Source organism: Miniopterus natalensis, chromosome 6, assembly GCF_054644295.1.
Source record: "Miniopterus natalensis isolate mMinNat1 chromosome 6, mMinNat1.hap1, whole genome shotgun sequence".
In the NCBI taxonomy this organism is placed as follows: Eukaryota; Metazoa; Chordata; class Mammalia; order Chiroptera; family Miniopteridae; genus Miniopterus; species Miniopterus natalensis.
In genome coordinates this window covers 51,751,667-51,776,381 of record NC_142086.1, presented here as the reverse complement: position 1 = coordinate 51,776,381, position 24,715 = coordinate 51,751,667, and the positions used below count along the sequence as shown (strand labels likewise).

Sequence of the window (24,715 nt, the reverse complement as noted above, 5' to 3'; positions counted from 1 at the left end):
AATTGTAGAAACTGAAATATAACAGTGAACAAAACAAAAGAATTCTCCACTTTTATGGATCTTCCATTGGGGAGGTGAAAGATAAGCACATAACACCTAAGTATATATGTTGGTAATAAGAATTATGAATACAAAGCAGGTAAGATGTTAGAGGGTGACGAGGGGCTGGGTTATATGTTATTTTACTTAGGTTGGTCAAGAAGGCTTTTTGGACAAGGGGACATTAGAACAAAACCCTGAGTGCAATGAGGGAATAAATCATGTGGATATCTGGGGGAGGAGCTATCTAGTCAGATGGTAAGGTAAATGCAAATGTCCTGAGTTGGGAGTATGCTTTTTGTGTCTGAGTAATAGCATGGAGATAATTGCGGTTGGCAAAGAATGAACCAGGGAGAGGAAATGATATCAGAGAGCTAACCAAAAGTCATATAATATATAGGGCCTTACAGGCAATGAATCAAGGTATGGGATTTGAATTTTATTCTGATTAAAATCTACAAGGTTGGATGTTTTGTTGTTGCTGATGTTTTTAAAAGTATGCCTTTAATGATTTCAGAGAGAGGAAGGGAGAGGGAGAGAAAGATAGAAACATTAATGATGAGAGAGTCATTGATCGGTTGCCTCCTGTACCCCCCCTACTGGGGATCGAGCCCACAATCCGGGCATGTGCCCTGACTGGGAATCTAACCTCAATCTCTTGGATCCTAGGTCAATGCTCAACCCCTGAGCCGCACCAGCTGGGCAAGGCTTGGATGGTTTTGAGCAAAAAGAGACAGGATAAAAATTGGGTTTTAAGATAATCAGGCTGCTGTCTGGCAATTAGTCTATGAATGGACAAGGATTGAAAGCCAGTGGCCAATGGGAAGGTCTAATGAAATATCAGTAATCCAGTGAGAGACTATGTGACTTGGAGTAAGGTGGTAGGAAGTGTTTAGATTTGAGATAACTTTTGAACTATAGCTGAAAGGATTTAATAATGAATTGGCTGCAGTGTTTGAGAAAAATAAGGTAGTCAAGGATATTATCCAGACTTTGGCCCAGAGCATTGAAGAAACAGTTACAGTTAAACTGAGAAGAGAGGAACTTTAGCAGGTTTTTGTTTTGTTTTCTTTGGTATCAAGATTTTGTTTTGACCTTGGCTAGTTTGAAATTCCTGTTAGATATCCCATTGGAGATATTGAGTAAGTAGCTGTATATCAAGTCTGGAGTTCTTGGAACAAACTGAGTCTTGAGTTTTAAATTTGAGATGGTTTTAGATGGGTTTTATTTGAGATTAAATTAAGAGCAAATCATAAAGAAGAAACCGTGTGAGAGTGGTATTCTGTTAAGATTTACACCAATCTGGAAATTTTTCAGTTAGAGCAGTCTTTTAACTGAAAACATTACCCTCCAAGCTACTTGCAGGCTCAGTATCTCTACATAGCTAAGTGCTGGCCTGATGACTGTGTCAAAATAGTCAATTTCAAAAATAATGTTACTGGTATTAGGTTAGTGTTCAGAGCACACAATATATAGTTTGTTATGTGCACTTAATAATTTTGTTTGCATAAAAGGCGGATTGGTATAAACGGACAATATTTTAATAGTTAAATACATGTACTACAAAAATTTCAATATAGAATGTAAACTAATTCAATATTTTTGATTTTCTGGATAATGCTAGCTTTTAATTTACTTTTTTTAAAAGAGAGAATTTTAAAAGCCATTAATAATAAAATGAGTTTCAACAAACCCTGTTGAAATTGGATGAATAAATAAGCTCCTCTGAGAGTTAAAAAAAATACCATTTTCATATAAATTATGTATTTAATAAACATTACTTTCATCTCTTAATTAAAAAACAAAAACAAGAAAACTAAAATCATCTGAAGAACACCATTCTTTAAGGTTATTTTGTTCCAACAGCCAAGTCACTGGTCCTTACAGATTCAGGCTTTACTTCCATTGTTCCTCCCATGTTAGTTTAATATAAACCATAAACTACATTGCTCATAAAAATTGGATTAAATAGATTTTTTGACAATGTCTTAAAAACTCATTAAAAACTAATAAATATGAGGATTAAAACATAAAGTCTTTCACAAGTTTGATGCTTTCTCCAGTAAACTCAAAATATAATGTGGAGGCTGCTCTTTTATAGTTTTATTTTAATCATTTTCTAATAATATTAAAAATATGAAACTCAATTGAGGTGATTGTCTAAAACCTTGAAAGCTGTAAAAGCTAGAAAAAAACACCAAAAGCTTCCCTACGAACTTTTGAGATGCTATAGACAAGAGACATTCATGTTCATATTCAAAGAATAGAGGCTTACAGACACCCGCTTTGTGCCAGGTCTCGTGCTAGACATTGTCTTATGACTCCCACCGCCCTGAGACTGAGCTTGTGGGGTTGTCACGTCCACGCTAGGGAACAGGAACAGTGCTTGGGTTACCCTCACAGGATGCAGGGAATTAAAAGATTTATGACGTGCAATAAGCCAGGGGAAAAAAGCATCAGTGTTACCAGTTTCTGAGGAAAAAACACGTCTTTATAAAAGGAATTTTCCTTTCTCTAGCAAACCTATAGCTTAAGTTTGACTGAGAGGATTAACTCTGATATTTTCTTTAGAGGAATTGTTTTTTTTTTTTCTTTTTTCCTTTTTTTCCTGAGCAGGACTCCTGCACAGTGAGGTAGCAGTTTAAATTTAAAAAGATTAAATAACACAGGGGACTTCATCTTAACCTACTTAATTTCCTAGGATTCCTGGCCCTGACACTAGGCTGTTTTGTAAATGTACAACAACCTGAGATCATGGGGAGGTTGGGATCTATGTGTGCAGCCAGCTAAGCAATAGAGTGGAAAAAAAGACCAGGATCTGGACTTAGAAGGTCCAAATTAAATCTTAGTTTCATCAAAGCTCTCCCTTTTTCCAGATCTCAGCTTACTTATTTGTACACAAAGAGATTGATAATTATATTAGTCAGGATTCTTTCAGAAGCAGATCTCAGAAATTCAAGTTAAAGTGAATTGAGAAAACAAGAAATGGGTAGGTGCACAGACTGAAAAGTCCAGTCACACTAGCTGCAAGCAGGGCTGGGCCGAGGGGCTCCGATTATGTTATCAGGCTCTGCCCCTCCTCATTCCACAGCCCTGCTTTCCTCCGAGTTGGCTTTATTATTATGTTTTTGGCTCTAGGCTTTTATCTCTTTATCTAGTAACTTTTAGAGAGAATTTTCTTTCTTAATAATTACAATAAAAGAATGGTGTCTGTTTGTTCCAACTTGGCTCAAAGCTCTTCGTTAAATTAATCATGATTTATTAGATTATTAATTTATTTACTAATTGTCATTTAGGCTTGACTATGGAATAGGCGCTGATTTAGGACTCTGTAATACAATGAGGAACTGGCACAAAGAATGCATATAAATCAAAATATCCTCAGCTTTCAGAGAGCATTTATTTGGTGGGGCAATCTGATAGTACACTGACACATGAATAAATACATATTCTTTTTCCATGCTTGTTATGTTATAAGAAAAAATAAAGCAGGACAAGGGAATAAAGAGTGATAGGGTCCTATTTTATATAGGGTGGTGAGGCAAATCTTTTTTGATTGGGTGATAGCTGTGATTCTTCTGGGGCAAAAGTGATGCTGGGAGAAAGACAGTGAGTTTAAGAAGCTTGCGGGTATCACAGGAAAGGCAAGGAGACCAGTGTGGTTGGTGCAGGATGATTTAGGAGGACAGTGTGAGGTATGAGGATGGGAAGGTAACTAGTGTCATTTTTTATTTTAATTTTGTTGGAGGAAGACTTAGAGCAATAGACAGACAGGAGAATTATCTTATGTCTTCAAAAGATCACTGCTGTTGCTATTGGAAGAATAGATTGTAGAACACAGGACTGGAAGCAGGGCATCTACTGGGAGGTTATTCCACTGGTCTAAGTCTGAGATGGTGTGGTTTAGACTGTAGCAGCTGGGGGAGTGAAACGATCAGATGGCAGATTCTCGACCATCCCTCAATGATTCCCTTTTTACTAGACTTCTCAAATCTCTGAGGCTATTTACTGCTCTCCGCCTCTGGGCTCCCCTTAACACTTAATACCAATAATGTCCCCTTTATTATAACACCATCACAATAAGCACTTGCATTAGGTTTCTCAAGGTTATAGAACTCACGTTAACCTTACTGGGTCACATTGAAAGGATCAGTTTTACTAGATAGTTTGAAATTGGCTCTCTATAGCAGTTTAGCAATTTATGCTTATAAACCAGGATGAGAATCCATTCCTTCATATTTAGCCAATCCTTTGTATTTTTAGATTTTACAATTTTTGCCAGTTTGAAGAATGCAAAATTAATTGTTTTTTCACTGATTATTAGTGGTCATTCAAGGCTCTACTCACAGACCTTATTTGTATCCTATTTGATGCATATGTATATTATTTTCAGAATTTCTGTTTCTGAGACCTCTGTGTGTAGCCTTTTGGATTATACACTGCAGAGCCTCTAGGGGGCATTGTTCATGAGATTGGTGCCACTGGGTGCAGCAACAAGGTGGCTCTGAGGCAGTGACTGTCTTAAGACCCCTCTATACAAAATTGTATTTAAATCAGGATTTGATCTATAGTAAGCCCTAAATAAATGTTTTACTGAAAAGGTGGTAGTTATACTGATATTTCAGTAACATTGCTTTGCTTCCAATGCAATGTTATTTTTTATTGTATCTACTTTTTCAGTCTTATTCTTTTTTGAAAGTCACGTCACCAGGAAATGTGCTTGTCTACATGATGTATTATGACCTCTGGCTTCTTAATTCTGTAACATGAGACTCTCAATGCTGAGTCCATATATTATCATGGAAGACATACATTGAAATGGGTGGATATTTGAAATTAGGGAAAGGATCCTACTCGATTAACTGTGCATTTGAAGTTGTCAAGATAAAGGCTTTTATTTCACAAAAAGAATTATTCTCATGAACCCCAATTCCTTATTTTTGTGCAATATTTTTGGTTTGCAAAGGATATTCACACATACTATATCATTTGGCTTCCACCAAAACCCTGGGAGTTAAGTTGAGCACATATTATTACTGAGTGTGAGATATATTAGTAAGCTGGTCAAGGCCACAGAGCTAATGAGGCAGGCAAAATCTGATTTTAATGGGCAGGAACGTGCCCATCTAAGAAACTAAATAGCCCAACTTCATTTGCTGCAGAATACAGCCATGGGAAACCATTCTATCCAATGAGACATAAAAATGGAAGCTGGCTGAGAATTTGTTTCATATTTCTTTTCCCTATCTTAGACATTAGCATTCCATCGTTTGCAATTCTAATTCTGTTTTGGAGCCCTGCTTCCCAGAATACCTAAACTGACACATTTGGTTTCAACTACATTAAATTATTAACATGTAATAATTAAAAGGCGGTGCTATAAAGGGCCAAATCAGGACTGAAATCTAGGGCGTCTATAGCTCTAATACACCATGCTCTTTGAGAATAGGCTTAGGGAGAACAGTGGACTAAATAATTCGGAAGATGATAAAAGAGTCAATAATGGGCAAATAGGTTTGCTTCCCACCCTCACTGGCCTTTTAGCCTAGTGATTGTAGCCATCAATTTAAATGTCCAAAGACTAATGTTTGATTACCCTCTTGTCTTGAAAACTCTTTCTTCATTCCAGTTCTCTACACTCCTGTTTGTTTCTGTTTTGTTTTTCTGCTCCCTACTGAACATCTCTACTTGGATGTGCAATTGGCATTCAACCTAACATGTCCAAAATGATACTTCTGATTTTCATTTTCAGACCTGCTCCCTTGGTTTTTGGTAGCTCTTTCCCATCAGTTGCTGAGACCTAAAATCTTGGAGTCATCTTTGACTCCTCTTTAAATCTCATACTTCACATCCAGCTAATTAGCAAAAGCTATTTGCTCTGCTTTAAAGTAATGTCCAGATTCAACAACTTCTTACTACCCATTGCTATCATCAAGCCATCGGTTGTCAGGATTATTTTAATAACCTCTATTTGAACTCTCGGCTTCTCTCCTTGCCCTCTTCTAAGCCTATTTTCAGTATAACAGATAACATGACCCTATTACATCATAATTTAGATCTTGTGTTTCCTCTGCTCAAAACCTAACAATATCTTTCTTTTTTACTGAGAGAAAAATGAAGCTGTTACAATGGTCCACCATGCCCTGTACAATTTAGATTCCTGTTCCTTTCATGTCTTCATCTCTTCTTACTCTCTTTCTAGCTTAATCCATTCCAGTTTCACTGGCCTCCTTGGCCCAGGCCCCACCCCCTGAGATTTAAATCCATAGAGTGAGGATTCTGGTGCATCTGCTTAGTTTAAGGAGAGTTCAGATCAATCTCACAATCATCTTAGTCTCTCACCTGTCATGCTAATGCGTGAGAGTCAACACAGCGCTACAATCCTTAGTTTACAAACCTGTCTCTTTACCCAGGGAGAGGCTATAATTAAGGGCCTATCAATTATTGATAGTTTTAGATTACCAGTAAATTCCTTTCCTCACTTGCTTTCCTAAGAGGTAGTTTTGCCTGTAGTCATTACAGAAACAATAGTGAATCTCTTTCTCTTTTTCACCATGTGGAACAAGCCACCTTAAGCGTGCAGAGTGCTTCACAGTTGGTTATTTTATCATTTAGTCCTTCATTATAGTATGTCCCCCTTTTTCAGAGGAGGAAAATTAAATAACTTCTCCTGGCATCCTCTCCTATCACCAGCTTCAATGATGAAGGAACTCAGTTTGAGAGAAATAGGGCATTCTAGTAGGTGGAGTCACTCAAATATTTGACAGATGGCCCTTTCTTAGGAACAGAGTGAGTCAATCATATCCCAAGTCATCTTCTCTTCCAAGCATGGCAATCTTGAAATAATAATTAGAAAAACAAACCAAGGATCCATGTTTTTATTATAAAAGAAACCCAACAATTTATTGAAAAAGAATAATGCTTTATACAAATTTCCATTACAAAATCCCAAAATATCCATTGGGTTTGTTTCCAGGTACAGTAGCAGAATACAAAAATATCAAAATTGGCTAACTTCTGGTGTAACAATTCTGTTGGTCATTTTGGATTATAGATTTCTTTGCAGAAATTAGCAACTAGTAAACCACATGCATTTACACTCACACATTGTTAGGATTTATGTATATAGCAAAAGCTCTTTGAATTATACTTTCCAGAAGCATAGACTCAGGTTTGGAAGAAATTAAAATTTACTAGGTTCAAACTCTCATGTGATGCAATCCTTTGGATAACTTTCCCATGTAGTTTCACTATGAATTACCATTCCCATACTATCCTAGCAGTGTTAGCAACACCTAAAGCAATAGCTCTGAAGGCATCACTGAACAGATATCCACTTTGAATATCCTTGCAAGTTATTATAATTCAAAAAATCTTGCATACTTTGGCTTTGCCAAGACTTACACTTCTGTTTTACCCATTACATCTGCAGACTTGCCCTAGGTCAAGTCTGCATTCCTGAGATGAGAAAAGCTTAGTCCCAATAAAGCATTAGGCCATACTGACTGAAGAAACTGACTTCCTTAGGATCCTCTTCATTTAGTAAGCTGAATTTCACTGTAGTGTCTCATCACTTGAGATATTGGTTACTGCAAGAAACCCATTCCTTAAAATTTTTCTCTTTTCAGTCATTTGAAAAGTAATCCCAAACCTATGCACTTAAATCCCTTAGTTCTTTCCTTTATTATAGTACTTTTCACTTTACAGACCACATTTGCATATATTCTGTCTCGCCAGATCCCCACAAAAGCCTTGCGAGGCAGGCAGATCAGGAATTACAATCCCTCTTTTTTAACAGATGAAACAATAAATCTAGGCCAGCTAAGCGCATTGCCCAAACTCGGGCAGTAATTGATAGCACCAAGACTCAAATCAGGTCTCCAGACACCAACACCAACACCCTTTCATTACATCATCTTGCTCCAGGAAAGTAGCATTTTCCACTGACTGGAAAACTAAGAGTGATTGTTAAAATGGAACAGAACACCAACAACATGACTGGTGTAGCTGAGAGAAAGGAAATGGGCCGGGGGGGAAAGGGGGGTACAAACAATGTGAAGGTGTGTGTGCAGGTTTGGTTCAATGAGTTCCAACAGCCAATTGAGCAAAGAAAAACACTACTTAGACATATTTCATGTTTAAAGAATGAGCATAATACCAACTAATTAATACTCACACCACCTCCACCAACTAGTTAAGTATCATTATCTCAATTTGCCAGATGGGAAAAGAGGAGAAAGAATAACTGATGAGCTTACGGCTACAGAGAGAATATTTGTCACCAGATTATCACTACGGAAAATCTAGCACTTCATGCAGAAAAACAGACCATACTTCTCTGGGAACAGGTAAACTATATGATAATTACATAGGAAAAACCATAAAGCTGAGCAAGGAGGGGGGGAGAAAAAGGGAGTTTGGAGGGTTACAACAGTAAATAAGTAGCTTAAAAGTCAATAAATGAAATTGTGTTACAACACTGGGAAAGCAACACAGAGCTGCTCAATAAGGCAAATATTTTCAAAGCAAACAAGAGTGGTACAGGTCAGAGTACAGAGATGAGGTGGGGCGGTCAACGGGAATGTCATCTGGCCATGCACAAAGATTTGCACCAAAGCTCTGGCTTGTAAGAGATTCTTATTGATTTTAGAAATTCAATAGTGTGCTCAGGAAATGTGTTGTTAGATTCAAGAGTTAAGCCAAACCTAATAAAAAACAAATAAAGGCATGAAGAATGACTGACTGATGCCAAAGCAAGTGCTGTGAGATCAACCTGAAAAGGGCACATCTGGGGAACTGAAAGAATTTATACTCTCTTTAGTAGGTTAAGTCTTATGTCAAAGACACTAAAAGCTGATGAAGGAGGGTAAATTATATATGGTCTATTATATATGTGTACATATAGAAAGAAGAGACATATACTGAAGAAACTATTTACTTAATATAGACTTAAATATATATATTTTTAGTTATGTTTTAAGTATGTTGATACCAACATAATAAGAGATTCTACTAATTTTTATAGAAAAACATGTCTATATACATATCTATAATTAAGGAGCACCCCTCCCCACATTTGAGATGATTACTCAGTGGGGAGCAGTAATACAAATGGAAAAGGCTTCCCTCCCATATTAAGGACAGGAGATAAAATAAGACTAACTTACTTTTAACAATGGGTATTTTAAAAAACACGTGTTTTTTTTAATAATACCACAGTTCAGACTACAATAGTCAAGAGTTCGAGGTCTTAAAGTCAATGATGATGTTTTACTGTCCATTTTCTGTTTGTTCCAGGGTTGTCTCCTTTTGCTTCTGTGTCACACATAGTCTTTCCCACTGGAAGGTGCAGGTTTGGGATAGGGCCTTGGTGTTGGGTAAGATGTTGTTTTTCGGGGACAGGAGCAGCAAAGTAGGGCACCTCCCAGAAGGCAGAGGGAAGCAGCAGCCCAGCCAGTGAAGAGAGCAGTGCCAAATTCATACCTGAGAGGAAAACACAATGCATTTGCTTAGACAATGAATCACTGGAAACTTTTCTGATATAATTAGAAATCTCATTATATATATTTTTCCAGTGGAAATAATCCCCCATGATGCCTGGGGGAATTACTTTCGGGTCTGTGCTCACACACACAAGAATGTCTACACTGCAGTTGTTGACAGTTTGCAATAGTAGATCAGGCAGTAGGGCATGCAACACCAGGTCAATTACACAAATATTTCCAAAGACTTGTCCATGTGTAGGAGACTTGTAAAGCATGTTTAATACTTTAGAAGTCAGGTTTGAACTATGGTTCCTAGGCTAAAGCTTAACAAGTCATGTTATCGCCAAGTAGCAACCATATTCTATAAAGAAACTGCTGGAGTGCTAGACCATTAAGAGTTTTTAATAGTTGATCCCAAGTACCTCTATACACTGAAATCTGAAATTTATGGTTTTGTAAAAACAGACTTCTAAGCAGCCCATGGAGCAGTCTAGATTAGGCTGACCTAAGCAAATGTATTAGGCCAGACTCTTGGGGAGAGGATCTGTGATTGGCAGCAGACAATAAGAGTAGAGAAAGTTAGATCCAGAGTTAGAAAGCCTGGGTTCAGATCCAGATGCACACTCTCAACTGCTGCAACTGTGTGCTAGTAATTTCACTTCTCAACCTCAGTTTCTGCTTCTCTCTCTTTTCTTTTTAATCCTCACTCAAGGATATTTTTTTCATTGATTTTTAGAAAGTAGAAGGGAAGGAGGGAGGGAGAGAAAGAGAGGGTGAGGAGGGAGGGAGAGAGAGACATCGATGTGAGTGAGACACATCAATTGGTTGCCTCCCAAGCTCGCCCCAACTGGGGCCAGGGATCAAGACTGAAACCCAGGTACATGCACTTGACCAGGAATCGAACCCATGACCTTTTGGTGTGTGGTCCAAAGCTCTAACCACTGAGCCACACAGACCAGGGTTCTGCTTCCCTTAAAGCAGGATAATCCTATTTGCCTTACTGGATTACTTTTGGGATCACCTGAGACATGAAAATAAAATGTATAGTGCCTAGTAATTTATAAACTGCTCTCTCATCCATTACTGGTAAAATGTTAGCCTATTGACCTCCAGCAGTTTCTGTCCCTACATTGTAAATCTTATGGGAAGGGCTCCAACACAATCATTGCAATGTGGGTGATTATATAAAAAGAATCACACCTTATCTATCCAACCAGTGGGATTTTTCATCTATTCATCCTAACACTCATAAACAATAATTACATCCTAACATCCTGACTCTGAATGTAGTTATTAGGCTTTAAAGACATGAACACGGTGAGACAAAGAGCCTTGTCCCTGATCAAAGAGTGTCATTACAGGAGAGCCAAGAATCCACCCTTGAACTTCTACAACTTGCAATATTAAGAAAGTTGACCTTTGGAAAGTCAATTTTATAGTTGTGATGGGACATAAAATTTCAAAGTAGTATCATGACTTACTTTTTTCATAAACAAATTAAACTTTTTTTCATAAATTAAGTAAATTATTGAGAATGAAGTATTACTTATTAAGCCATAGAGTAGTACAACATTTTTTCAATCATAAGCTGTGTACTAGTTACAAATAATTATAATTAAGTGTTGTAAGTATCAGAATATACTTCAAAAAGTACATTTCAAATATGTTAACATATTTATTAACATTAAAAAACACACGACGAGACAAAAGGCCCAGCACACAGTTGCAAAATATAAAGCTTAGAACTTTTCTATTTTAAATACATTGTCATCAATATAGGCTGTTAAAGCAATTATCAAACTCATTTTAACATGAATCACAGGCCATTCAAATTATTTTCAAGTTTGACATAAAATTCTGGAAAGCAAATCTGGGAAGCTATGACACTAGCTGGACTGTGCAGAACATAACAAGGGCATTTTCACAGAAAATGAGCTATTTTACACATGAATAGCATTACCTGGCATTGACTGGGGTCATGGGGTCATAGAATTCTTGAACAATTCTGTGGCCATACCATGCTGTGGCAACTAAAGCAGCCAGACCTAGAGAAATTCAAAACAAAAGATTGTTAATCACTATGGAACACTGAGCATAAATATACAGCCCATTAAATTTATAAGGATTTCACAAAAATTAACTCTCATCAATAGTGCTGACATTTTTAATTTAGTCAATTTTAATTCAGACAATTTTAATTTAGGGAGATTAGCAGTTCACACCTGATTTGTTCCAAGAATTCTGTTAAGATGGACAAAAATATTAGATCAGAGTTAGGCACAGTATATATTCTGTCATCTTACTCATTTATAGCTCAAGGTCACTGGCACATATAAAGTTTTTTAGGAAACAAATCAGCCAGCTCATGTCACTTAAGATCCTCAAAGATATTGCTACACATTAGTGTACTAAACTGCTTTTCATAAAACCAACATGCTTATTACTATAGATGAGTCACTTGAAAAAGGGAAGAAGAAACCCTTCCACATTCTTTCTGACCAAAACACAAGATGCACATTTCTGTAGGATCAAAAGGAAAGCAGCTGGATAGCAAGAAAGAGTACAGCATGTCTCAGAATGGACCAGACCCCCAAATTCCTGCTGCTCCACTGGCCAGCCTGCCAGGCATTGCCTCGAGACTTGCTGAGATGCCACATCAGATAAATTTATGCAGCATGCTCAGTTTCCATACATTTCATATTTCAGTAATACCAAAGAAACTCCTTAAGCAAAATAATTCTTTCCATCATTTGACACAAGCATATAAAATACATTGATTTTTCTAATCCAAAGAAATAACTTACTTTTATAGTAATTCTAAGAAACCATCAATATAGACAGATTAAATCTTTCAATGCTGTCCTCCTCGCCCTCAAAAAAAGAAAAAGAAAAAAAAAAAAAGTGGTCCAAGCTAATTGCCTCTAATACTTGACAGAAAACACTAGTGCTTTTGGCTGCTCAGGTGCATCGTGAGAATGCTCTGGAACTTCTGAGCCTCACTCCCTAAGAAGTCCTTAAACTGAACGGGGAGTGACGCAGCCATCTAGAGGAGCTATAAGAAGGTGAGCAAAGGAAGGGCGCTATGCAGTGAATTTATTCATAGCCTTTGATGTAAAATTAAACTTTTGGGAATAAAGCACCATCCGTGGGGGGTTTTGGGGGAGGGGGCAATTTGGATAAACTGAAAGACTGGTGACTGTCAACTAACCAAATCTTTAGCAAAGCCACAGGCACTCTGCATTATTGGTTAAATCCACCTATTATGCTGGAGCAAAGGCCCCTACAAGGTCTTTTGTCAGAGAAAAACAGAAAATAATGTCTAATTCTAGTTTCTCCTAGTGGTAGGTTATATCGCTGGTGTCATTTTCAAACACAATAGACTACAATACATATTATGTATAGAATATAATAGTTTATTTCAAAAATAGACTATATATGCAAAATACTATTTTATACACACACGTGCAATCTTATTCAAAACAAGCATTTTTATAACACTAAAATGGAACTACCATGTCTCTTCTGGCTTTTGTTTTCTCAAAGGTCACATATCTAACTCATCAATCAATACTTCAATAAGGCAACAAATACATACTGGTTTTTTTCAAGGCCTTTCTGTATTGTTTTCATTCTTAATTCATTTAATCTAATTTCCTAGCATTCCAACATTCTACCTCCACTCCGACTGGCCTTTCTCTTCACTGATGGGTGGGTACATCCTGCTTATTTTGGAATCAGATCTGCCCTCCTGAAATGAAGTTCTCATTTTTTTTCCAATAATCCCAACCCCATCCATTCCTCACACACATGTATGATTCACACATTCTTTATGTTTTCTCTTACCACTCCCCATCTTTGCCATATATTGTCTGTGGGGAAGCCACAAACATTTTCTGTGTAAATAGAGTTGTTCCTTAGTGTTTGCTAGATAGATCTCTGTCTCTTCACTTGGGAGACCTGGTTCTAATAAACCAGTTGGCACCTGAAACCTCAAAGAATAGATCTGTCCACTGTGAGCACAAATCTCGCATGTTCATTTGTTTCCTCTTTGAGAATGTGAAAGTCAGCTGGACTTAATGTTTCTATGTCTTCAGAGTTTAAAGGGACTGAAATCAATTCAAGTGCAAGAAATCCAACATTATCTAAGGAAATGGAAAGCTCAATCTCAAACCATGCCAGAGACAGTTTAGTAAGGTAAAACCATGCCAGAGATAGTTTAGTAAGGTAAAACTATGCCAGAGACAGTTTCGAAAGACGGGGCAGGGCCTCTCTTACCTGCGATAAGAAATATCACGCCCCCGATGACGGCCATCCGCATCTTCTGGACTTCATCGTCTTCCAGGCACTTCATACACTTCATGCCAACAGTGGCCACGAAGATAGCTATTAGTCCCAGCAGGATGCTAACCACCATCAAGGCACGAGTTGCTTGCAAAGTGCCTGGCAGAAAATATTTTAGAACATGTAAAAATAATCATGTCTGGACCCACAAGAGACAAACAAGTATAGTCAATGGTGTATGAAAGAAAGAAAATTAAACTAGGAGTCAGGAGATTCCAGTTCTAGTGATGTTTCTGTAGGTAACCAACATAGTTTCTTCTCCAGAAAAACAAACAACTGGCTGAATAATGAATAAGAAGCCCTTTGGCTCTAACATTTTATGTTTTCAACATTAAATTCAAATTCCTCCAGAAAAATAATTAATGGTTTGGTTGAATAGGTTTAGCTGATCTCATGCATCTTTAATCCTTACTAATGGAGTATTTTAATTCTGAAAAACAATCATATGTATTATCCTTAATGTTAAACCATTTATAATTAGAATGGCTTACAGTATATCTTGGTAATAGTCGATGGTTTTATATCCTAGTCATCAAGTTTCAGGGGGAAAAAAGGGTGAACATGAAAGATAAGAAATTAATTTCTCATAGGTTATCATGGCTGAATGAACAGCATTTGTATCTCCAAATGCTGAGATGAGGGTCAGGGATATTAATGCCATTTTCTTAGAACAAAACTAAATAATCTCTGTGATGTTACTTTAGGACAGAATAGATTCAGAGATATCACCCATTTTTAAGACTATTCAATTGTCTTGTTGTCAAATAGCAGATAATATTTCAATGTAGCATTTCTCAGGGTTCCACCACTTTTCTAATTTCTAATTTCCTTTTCTAAATGACAGTTCTTACTGTCATTTTGAACTAAGTCATGATCACACAGACGGGGGCAGGTGCCAGAGGTTATGTCAATATGTTTCTTCAAGGGTAAAACCATGACACCACCATAGTGGCACAAATGCACAGACTTAAAGAAAACGAGCTGAAACTAAGCTGGTGAGACGAGTTTGATGAATTCTAGATCTCCTTCCTCCTTCACGTCAAGATCCTTATCTCACTGGCAGTGCTCACACGTGACACGTATTTCTGCATATATAAATACTATTTACATCGGAGCAAACCATGCTGCCTTGGGTAAGCTGCTTATTATTCTTTGGGACCATGCTCCTATTATGTAAAGTGGGAATGATGGTATCTAATCAGGCAGTTGGAACAACCGACTTCTCGATGCTCTTCAAAAGTGGCTGACGTGATGGAAAGGTTTTACATCTCACTCATTTAGATCTAGGTTCAGTCAGTATTTTCAGACTTGAGAATATAAGTTACCAGTCCTAATTCACACTAAGATATCTAAAACATCAATTTTAATTTTTTGATATTTCTATCCCTGCCATAACCGATCTATGATAAAATCATAGTAACCTCTCTCTAAGAAGTAGCAAAGGCTTTTTGTTTGTTTGTTTGCTTTCTGTATTTGAGAGGTACTTTGGAAGCCAAGATACATTTTTACTTGATTTAATTATAAAGCAAACCAGAGATACTCCCTTTCCCCCCTCACACACACACCTCCTCATAAGTGTGTGTGGGCACACCTGCACCCTACCTACACACTTATCTGAAGATGCCAGTGTGGTATAAGAGCTACTGAATCAAAACACATGTCCCACTGTGGTATGAAGAGGAAAGTACCAAGGACTCCACCGTTAGGGTGCGTCTTTCCTTCTGATTTACAAACTGTTTTTGCAAAGACAATCATTACTAAGAAGAGAAATGAAAATAAAACAACTAAGCCCTTATACACAACACAGATTGGAAATTCCACTCAGAAGGAAATCATTTCGAGCATAGGAATACTGGAAGAGGAGATGTGGAAAGTTACAAAGATGATCCACATGCCTGGAGGAGAGGGTGCACTCTGGTCCATTTGCCTGGGACTGTCTTGATTTTAAAACAACTTGTCCTACACACACAATAGTGTGAAGGCCTGGGGTGAGGCGGGGGCTGGGTGGAGGGGGGCAAAGGGGGGAAATTGGGGGACATCTATAATACTGTCAATAATAAAAAATAAATTTAAAAAAATAATAAAACTACATGTCCTACATCCAGAGAAGACCCTGGATCCTGGACTAACCGGGACAGCTGGTCACTCCACTGGATGCTAGGATGTGGAAAGTAAAATGAGGTGTGTTTAGAAAGGTGGGCAGGAGGTATAAATCAGGCAGGGCTTTACAAGCTGGGAAAAAGGGCTTGGAGTTTATTCTAAGTATAATCAGAAGCCACTGGGGGGTCCTAAAGAAGGGGTAATGGGATTTTTTTCCTCAGTATAGGGAACACAGTCAACATTCTTCCCCTGCTAGCCCTTCAAATATGCATGGCCTCCCACATCTCCCAGCCGCCTCCACTTTGTCTTCTCATAAATACTCAGTTTCCTGACTCTTTATTCATTGCTTTTGTTTCTTTCTCTGATCTCTCTCCAAGCTTTCCACTTTGTTAGAGCTGTTGGGCCTCAAACCAAGCCCAGCTTCCATAATGATCGTTCTGGTGTGCCCTTCACTAAGAACAGCAGGCCACCAGCCCAGCAGGTCCGAGCACTTGGATCACAGGGTGTTCTTCAGGAGTCTGCCGGGTCCCAGCCTCATGAGTCAGGTCTGGATAAAGCCAGGCAGGTAGCGAGCACACACGGGTGAACTGCTTCAAAGCTCCCTTTGCACTCACCTGGAACGATCTAAGATGCACAGTTTTCGTTGCTAGATTTTTGTCTCCTTTAAGTTCTCAAAGAAAACATATTTGATTCATGCTGTACCCACTGTCTTTTACAAAGCTTCTGTCAGGGAGGGGACAGAGCCTAGTATGTTTTATTTCTCCACAGAATAATGTCTTGCTTCTATAATGCACAAAATAATGGAGAAAATTTAAGAGAATACTCGTCAGGACTCATATAAACCCTATAGAGCAAGGGATTCATGTTTCATTTTTTAAAAATCTGATAAAGCGATAGTGCTATTTTTTAAAGCTAAATTTTTTCATTTATGTCCTTGGCATCCATTGACTTAGGACATTTCTCTGTATTTTACAAGACTAGATGGGCATCAAACACAAAATCGTATTTTGCCTCATTGGAGACATTTGGATTAATTCTTAACTATTGTGATGGGGGGGATGCAAAAATATAAAGAAAAAAGGCTGAGAATTGTAACAGCATAAAACTCACTAGCTGGGCATATGTAATGATGGATTAAAAATTAAAGTAAGCAAGTGTGCTAGAAGTTATGAAGGTTTTACATGTAGATAGAATCTAAATTGCACAGTTTTAAGCTGGAACCAGACGAGTCCTTCAAATTGATGTCTGTGGAAGTCTGACCCAAGAACTTCCTGGTGACTTGGGTCAGATACTTGTCCACATTTCCATCCAAAGCACTAAAAATGGTACCTGAAAGCTACACAGACTATGAAATCTGTGTTCAATGAATTTAAATTAGAACATATCTTTGTGCTTTACAAATTCTACTAATATGAAATGTAAAAATACTATCTTGTGTTAAACTTAACCTATGGGGAAAAATACTAAAAAATGTCTCCCTGGAGAGTCTGGGGATGCTAAAATCCTACTACATAAAACCAGACTTAGTTTAGAACATTAAAAGCTAATAACTCATCCAGGGAGAAAAATTCATACTTTTTGCTTAATCTGACTTATTTTTTAAATTTTTCTAAAAATTTAAATTATACATTCAATAAGTTCCAAGGAAGTTTTGTTTTTTGTTCCCTGCCGCCCGCCCCCCCCCCCCCCCCAGTGGAATGGTGATCAGCAGGGCAGAGAAGTTAAAAAATGTTTAAAAGCTAAAATATATTTTGGACTAGAGAGGTACAGTGTGGCCTTGGACTAACTCTGAGCTGATCTGATTAAATCAAACCGAGAAGCAAGCATGTTCCTTTCCTGACCCTTTAAACTTGCAGATACCTCTATAATACTATTATCACTGACTAAAGTTGTCTGCGGGGAAAATGGCTAATAAACATTGGAGAAGCTACACTATTGTTTCTCGTAGTTATTCAGCAATACACGGAGAAGGCAGTCTTTTAATTATACTCAGCTAGACTGATAATCTTGAGATTAAAGACTCCCTGAGAAGGTCTTAGCACTTGCAACCAGAAAGTATAATTTGAAAGAATATTTTAAAAGGTCTCTACTTACAAGACAAGAAGTAAGTTAGAAGTTACTGATCTTCTACAGTGAGGTTAATCAACATAAGCATAGAAAGACACGCACGGACAAGCAGGATTTTTTTCCTAAAGTTTTTAAAAGTCTTACTATACGAGAAGCAGAATCTTCTTTAAATTCTGACATTGTTCATGCTATTTACTGGCCATATTATTATATCACTACTCTGTGTACTCTATATCATAAACAAAATAGATTTTAAGTATATCTGCATTCTCACATAGCCCCTCTTTGCACCAGTAGTTGCTTAATAAGTAACAGGGAAATCAATGAACTGAACATTGGGTCAGTAGAACAAAACTGCTCTCGTCTTCTCTGCAATTAAGTGAGCTCATCACAGGCCGTCAGAGAACCATACTCCCATGACCTTTTCACTGGTTAAACCTCACTTTTATTCAAGTTCAAAGTTTCTCAAGAGTCCTCATTGTTAGTGTTTCCATTTTACTGTTGCAAGAGCTGGTGGAGACTGGGTGTGACCTCTGGACACCAGCACAGTCAGAAACTGAAGTGATCTTGGATGAGGGAGGACTTACCACTTTTCTGAACATCTTAAGCAGTTTTCCTCCCTCCCTCCCTCCCTCCCTCCCTCCCTCCCTCCCTCCCTCCCTCCCTCCCTCCCTCCCTCCCTCCCTCCCCTTCTTCCTTCCTTCCGTCCAGTAATTGCCTCATAATTACATTTATGTTTCTATATTTCCTCTATGCCACTTATCACTCCAAACAAGGAAACCTAAACTGTGCCACTTAACTTTTTCTCTCCAATCACTGCAGTTAGTAACAAAAAATGTTGGCAATGGAAGAAATCAACTTTAGCATCTTATATATCATCTCAGCTGTATCCCCAAGAGCAAGATGGCTCATTTGCTGAAGGGGAGAATGAATCACGGATCCATCTCCCCATTCCCCCCACGCTGTCCTATTTTCTAAGTGGGGAGACTATAGCCCAATGGAACCAAGTGCATCACCATTATACACATGACTGATTACTGCAAAACCAGGGTAAGAATTAAGAACCTCTGATCTCAAGCCTGGAGTTTTGCTTTGACTTCCATCATTCCAGGGGTCATAATGAGTTCTTGAAACAGATCTGAACACCTATGGCTCCTTCAACACCGTTGGTTCAGCAGGCATACTACAGTCTGGGGAAGTGTAAATGGGTGCCCTCCTCTCCGCCTATGTTCCAAAGTCTGTCCAAGTTAGTGATTTTGTCTCTTTGATTGAGCCTGACATCATGGTGAGAGTGCTGGGAAACCTCACTGACAACCAATACTCATTAAGCACTCCTACACACATGTGGATTCATGCAAAGCAAGTCCAACAGGCTAGAGGAGCTTATAAACAAATTACAGAATCCCAAGGCTGGATGTGACTTAGAGAGTCTGTCTAACCTCCCATTTGTCTGGTGCTTATATTTTCCCTACAACATTCCTGCTAAATGCTTACTTATTTTTCTGCTTTTATACCTCCTACCATGCAGCCTCCTGGGGAAGCCCAGTCTTTGGTCAGCCCTGGCTATTAAAGCCAAGCAAGAAGAAGCAATTAGCTAAGCTCGTGAAATAGACATTAGCTTGCTAAAAGTTTGAGAACTGGATCAGAACATGGCAAGAAGTATAGCGTAATCCAGAAAAGTACTCTAGCTGTATCTGTCACTCTCCTTTTACATTCCAACTTTCAGCTGCAGGAGTCATCAATGTCAGTAAACATCGCATACTTGGGATGAAACTGAAATGGTCTCAGCCAGTGTAAGATCACCACGCACAGTGCAACATTTGTTTCCCCAGGAAGTGTCTCAGTTACGTTTTCATAAACTGCTTTGCAAGAACTACCTAAAAAAACACCTTATTGTGTCTCATTTCCTATATTGTTTTAAGCACACTGTACCTCTTTAGACACTTATGGAGTTACTCTTTTTACAGCTGACACTATTTAGAGCAGGGGAACAAGATCTCTTAACACGCCTAGTGCTACAACTTCAATAAATCCTTGTATCTCAACCCTAAGATGCCAAGTAGGCTCCACTGACAAAGAGAACAAGGTTCGATTTCAGGAAACGTCTAGCCAAACTTTTTGCCTAAAAGCACTTCGAGGAATCCAGCCTTTTACAAGGAAGACTTATACATACAGATAATCCTAATCCTATTCACATTTAGAGGCCACAGAACTATACCAAAACCAGTCAATGAGTCACCACCCCAGGTCTCTGCATCAGGTGGGCGTGGGCACCACTGCCCAGGTGGAGGAATGGAGACAGGTTCTCTGGGCCCCATCCAAAGGCATCCTATGAGTCATTTGCAGGTTGGGGAGAATACCTGTGAGTCAGAGCTCCCTCTTCTGGGAATTGGTTTTGAGAGAAAGGCCTCAGCCCCACCTTGAATAATCTCTAGCTTTAACCAAAATGAAAAGAGGACTCTGATCTGGAATAAATATATATATTTGCCAGGTAGAAATCTCCAAAATGTGTACTGGGGAGAGGAGTAGGGCATTGTTTAATTCTTCCACTGCAACTTCAAAAACTATAATAGCTTTAGTAACTAAGAATAAATGAAAATAAAACATTTTGCCTTGTTATCATGGGTAGGGATGGCTTGGTTAAATATTTGCAACATGAATCGATCTGATTCCATTGATCATTTAAGGAAGTTAAAGAGATACCTATTTAAACATTTTGAAAATGAACTATTTTGATCAGAAGAATCAAAGACCTCTCTAGAATAGTCCTTAGGACCTTCTCCATCTGCCAATGCCTCAACATGACACCCCAAATTCCGGACACCATTTCCTTACATGCATTCATCTTTCCACAGGAAGATTCAACGATTATATAAAAGAGCTACCTAACATGCTGCTTATATTTGGTATAAAGAAATCCTAAAATGGGAACTTTGAAAAGCTAGCACGACAACACTCAAAACCACCATGCACACCGACTAATTCCACAGGTGCTCAAGACGTTTAAACAAATATGGAACAGATTTAATGACCCTAAAGTATATGGCCTCTTACAAAACCACATGAGGGAGGTGAACAAAGCAAGTGAAGTAAACTGGAGCGATGACAGCACTGCTCACCCTCAGCCCATAAAGGGGCTGGCGGGCAGGCTTGCTTACCCAGGCAGGACTAAGGAAGCTTTTCTTCAAGTTAGTTCAAGGGCATAACAGACACATGCTACGTGACCACTAATGTAATATTTCAAGAAAGATACTCCGGCCAAAAATTGTGATTACCTAGGTCAGTTCTTCTCCTGTGTGCCACCGACCTTCACTTTCCAAAACAGCCTACAAAACCTGCCTCCTCTGAAGACCCCTGACTTAAACACCTTTGGGGGGCGGGGGGGTGCGTCTCAAGAGGCTTCTTCAAAAAGTCATGAAAAAAGGTGCAAAGCTCCCCCTCCCCCCTTTACTGGATCTTAAATGTCAAAAGCTTCGATCTTAAATGTGAGTAGAAGCATTAAGATGGTGCATTCCATGTAGGATTGTGACTTTTTCAATGAAAGTCATAGGAAAGATAGATTGGGGGGAAAATTATCGAAGACTTGGTGAGATTATCTACTTAATTTTACAAACTTGAGAAGCTACCAAGCTCCAGGCTTCTCAAGGTGTACCACTTTCTTGTCCAAACCCTGCCACTCTTCCACTGACGCAGAATCTTATTGCCCGGGAGAGGCCCAAGGACTCGGGTTCGAGCCTGGCCTTCGCCTCTGAATCTCCGCCTCCCTCTCACTGGAATTTAAGATGAAACCACACCTAGGTGAGGGGAAAAAGTGTCACCCAGGGAACTGCCCCCCTTTCCCCAAAGCACAGCTCCCTCTACCCCCTCTCCGCAGTGTGCAGAAGAGACTTGATGGACTGCGGGCCGACAAGCATGTGACCGCATAACGTAAGCAGCTGATAGCCAGTACCCCCAAACGGAGCCACTGGGGTGCCGGGGCCTTGGATCACGGCTGGGGGGCGGGGGTGGTGAGGTGGGGGAATGCACTTACTGTTCAGATTCAGCAAGGAGTCGAAAACTTTGCACTGGATCTGCCCCGTACTCTGCGACACGCAGGACATCCAGAGCCCCTCGTAGATGGACTGGGCGGTCACGATGTTGTCGCCCGCGTAGGAGTGGACCTTCCACTGGGGCAGCGCGGTGCTGACGATGGCCCCCACCCAGCCCAGGAAGGCCAGGATGAAGCCCAGCAGCTGCAGCCCCGCGTTGGCCATGGCTCGCTCGCCCGGCCGCTCAGGGGTGGCAGGTGCAGCAGGTGGGGCTCCCAGGCGGTCGCTCGGCTCCCGGGGGTGCGGGGCCGCGCGGGAAGCTGCTGCGGGGAGTCCTGCTCCCGGCACAGCGCTGCGGAGGCTCTGGGTCCGGGTCCGGGTCCGGGTCCGGGTCCGGGTCCGGGTCCGGGTCCGGGTCCTGGCGGGCGCTGCGGCGGCGAGAAGAGGCTGCGGCCGCTCGCGGTCCGAGGCTCTGAGACGCCGACCCGCGGGCGCCGCGCTTTAAAGCGGCCCCGCCCCCGCCCTCCGCCCGCCCGCCCGCCCCGGCGCCGCGCGGCGCCCCCTGGCGGTTTCAGGGCGCCCGCGGGGAAGCGGGCTGCAGCCCGGAGCCCGGAGCGCCTGGCTGGGGGGGGGGAGGTCCGGGGGGATGGGACAGCCTGAAGGGGGTCGGGCGCGCGGGGCGCTCCCGGGCTCGCCCCTCTCACTTCTCCCCGGCCCTCCTTTCTCTAGTTAGATTCATTCAATCTTTACCCCCCCCATTACTATGTTTGTGTAAACACCCAACATGCAGATGATGAAAAAAATAGAGCCCTCATGAGACCCACGGTTGCATTTTCAACTTTTTTCACTTCCTCATTAAAAGGCATTTCCCACCTACCTCCACTCCTTTCCCCTCCCTCACCTAAGTCTCCCCCTTTAGCTCAGCTTGCTCCCCCCCCTTTTCCTCCCTCTGCCCCTCTTCTCTCTAAGGACTCTCCTAGAAGAAGTCCTTCTACTTTGTAGAACAGGAAGCTGGGACCCAGGGAGGGAACACGATTTCTACAGAATCACACAGCAAGTGAGCATGGCCAGTGCTTGGGCCTCAGGGTCGCAGCTCACTCTGCTTTCTGCCCTTTAATCTGTATCATAGCTATGAAAATGCAGCCTACCCTCCCCCACTCCTGCACGCACACACATGCACACGCACATGCACACACGCACACAGACACGCGCGCACACACCAGCCTGGTCCCCACAGCAGTTTGTCTTAGAGCAGCGATGCTTTTTAGAAGGAACCAGGACCAGGACAATGCTCACCCCCCGCCCCCCCCCCCCCACACACAGGTATTTCCTTAAAGTCTTATCAGATGTTATTCATCAAAGGCCAGAACATCGAAAAAGTCCTTTCTCAGTAGAGAGAGGAGGGGCCTGGGAGGCAGGGAGTCTGGGTTCTGGCTTGGGTTTTGCAGTGACTGGCTCTGGCCACCCCCTCAGGTTTTACTCTTGGGCCTTTTGTTTCCTTCCATGGGTCTCTAAAGCTGCCTTCTCTGTAGTTAAGTGGTGTTGTGGTTTGGAATAATTAAAATGTTTTCCCAACTGTTTTTTGTGTGTGGTGTCAGTGTGGTGGGAGGAGAAGCTTCTATGGTTTTATTAAAAACAGGAGCACCTTGGAGGGAGAAATAAACATGGCAAGGAGAAAACAAGATTTGCCTCAGTGTGTGCGGTGGGAGCCTCCGGGCTGTGACAAGGAAAGAACAGTAAAGCAGCTCCAGGCGTGGATAAGAAGAGTGAAAGCCTCTACCCCTCGGGGGATGTTGATAATGAGGGGGGCTGTGCACCTGTGGGGGCCAACAACACATAGGAATCTCTGTACCATCTCAGCTTTGCTGTGATCCTCAAACTGTCCTAAAAAAGTCAGTTAAAAAGTCGACACAGAAAAGTGAAAAAACCAAAATCCCACCACCCTCACTTCCACCTGGCTATCTCCAGATAACTTTAAAAAATAATTTTTTTTTGTTAATCCTCACCTGAGGATATTTTTTTTTCATTGCTTTTTAGAGAGAGAGAGAGAGAGAGAGAGAGATGAGAGAAACACATGGATTAGTTGCCTCCTGCACAGGCCCTGACAGGGAGCTGGGGATTGAACCGGCAGCTTAGGTACATGCCTTTGACCTGGAATAGAATCTGAGACCCTTCAGTGCCGGGGCTGATGCTCCAACCACTGAGCAGCACCTGCTAGGGCTCCAGATAACTTTTGAGAGTTTAAGTCCTAAGGATAGGCCTGCAGAGAGATCTGGGGACAAGCAATGAAGAGGGGAACACATGAGCTGCAAGAAGAGATTTAATCAGGGGTATGCAAGATGCAAACAAGTGAGTGCCATCCTTCCGAAAGCCTCCCCTGACCCTAAGGAAGGCTCTAAGCCAGCTCTGTCGGGCAGGGCTGCACCCAGGGTGAGTCCCTGGCCCGAAGTCAGTGATTCTTTTTAGGTCCCCATGGATGTCCTGTGGCACCTGTGTGTGTGGATGAACAAGATCAATCACACTTGATTTACTTACTCCCCAGGATTACTGAGCTCAGAGGAGGTTCTCAGAACTCGCCGTCCGGCTAGACCACTACCATGTGAATCATATAACCTTACCTTTTCTGTTCCAGTCAATTCAGAATTAAAAATATTT

General features: G+C 40.6%; 1 protein-coding gene across 1 annotated transcript; it reads right to left on the bottom strand.

Annotated features, from left to right (window-relative positions):
• Window positions 1–6,914: 6,914 nt before the first annotated feature.
• On the bottom strand, window positions 6,915–22,300 carry CLDN1 (claudin 1). Its single transcript, XM_016200056.2, has 4 exons — window positions 22,063–22,300; window positions 13,800–13,964; window positions 11,485–11,569; window positions 6,915–9,522 (listed from the first exon to the last, which is right to left on the bottom strand). Exons 1-4 carry the CDS (start codon window positions 22,283–22,285, stop codon window positions 9,360–9,362), a joined length of 636 nt encoding a protein of 211 aa, XP_016055542.1. The 5' UTR covers window positions 22,286–22,300; the 3' UTR covers window positions 6,915–9,359.
• Between the last annotated feature and the right edge of the window lie 2,415 nt (window positions 22,301–24,715).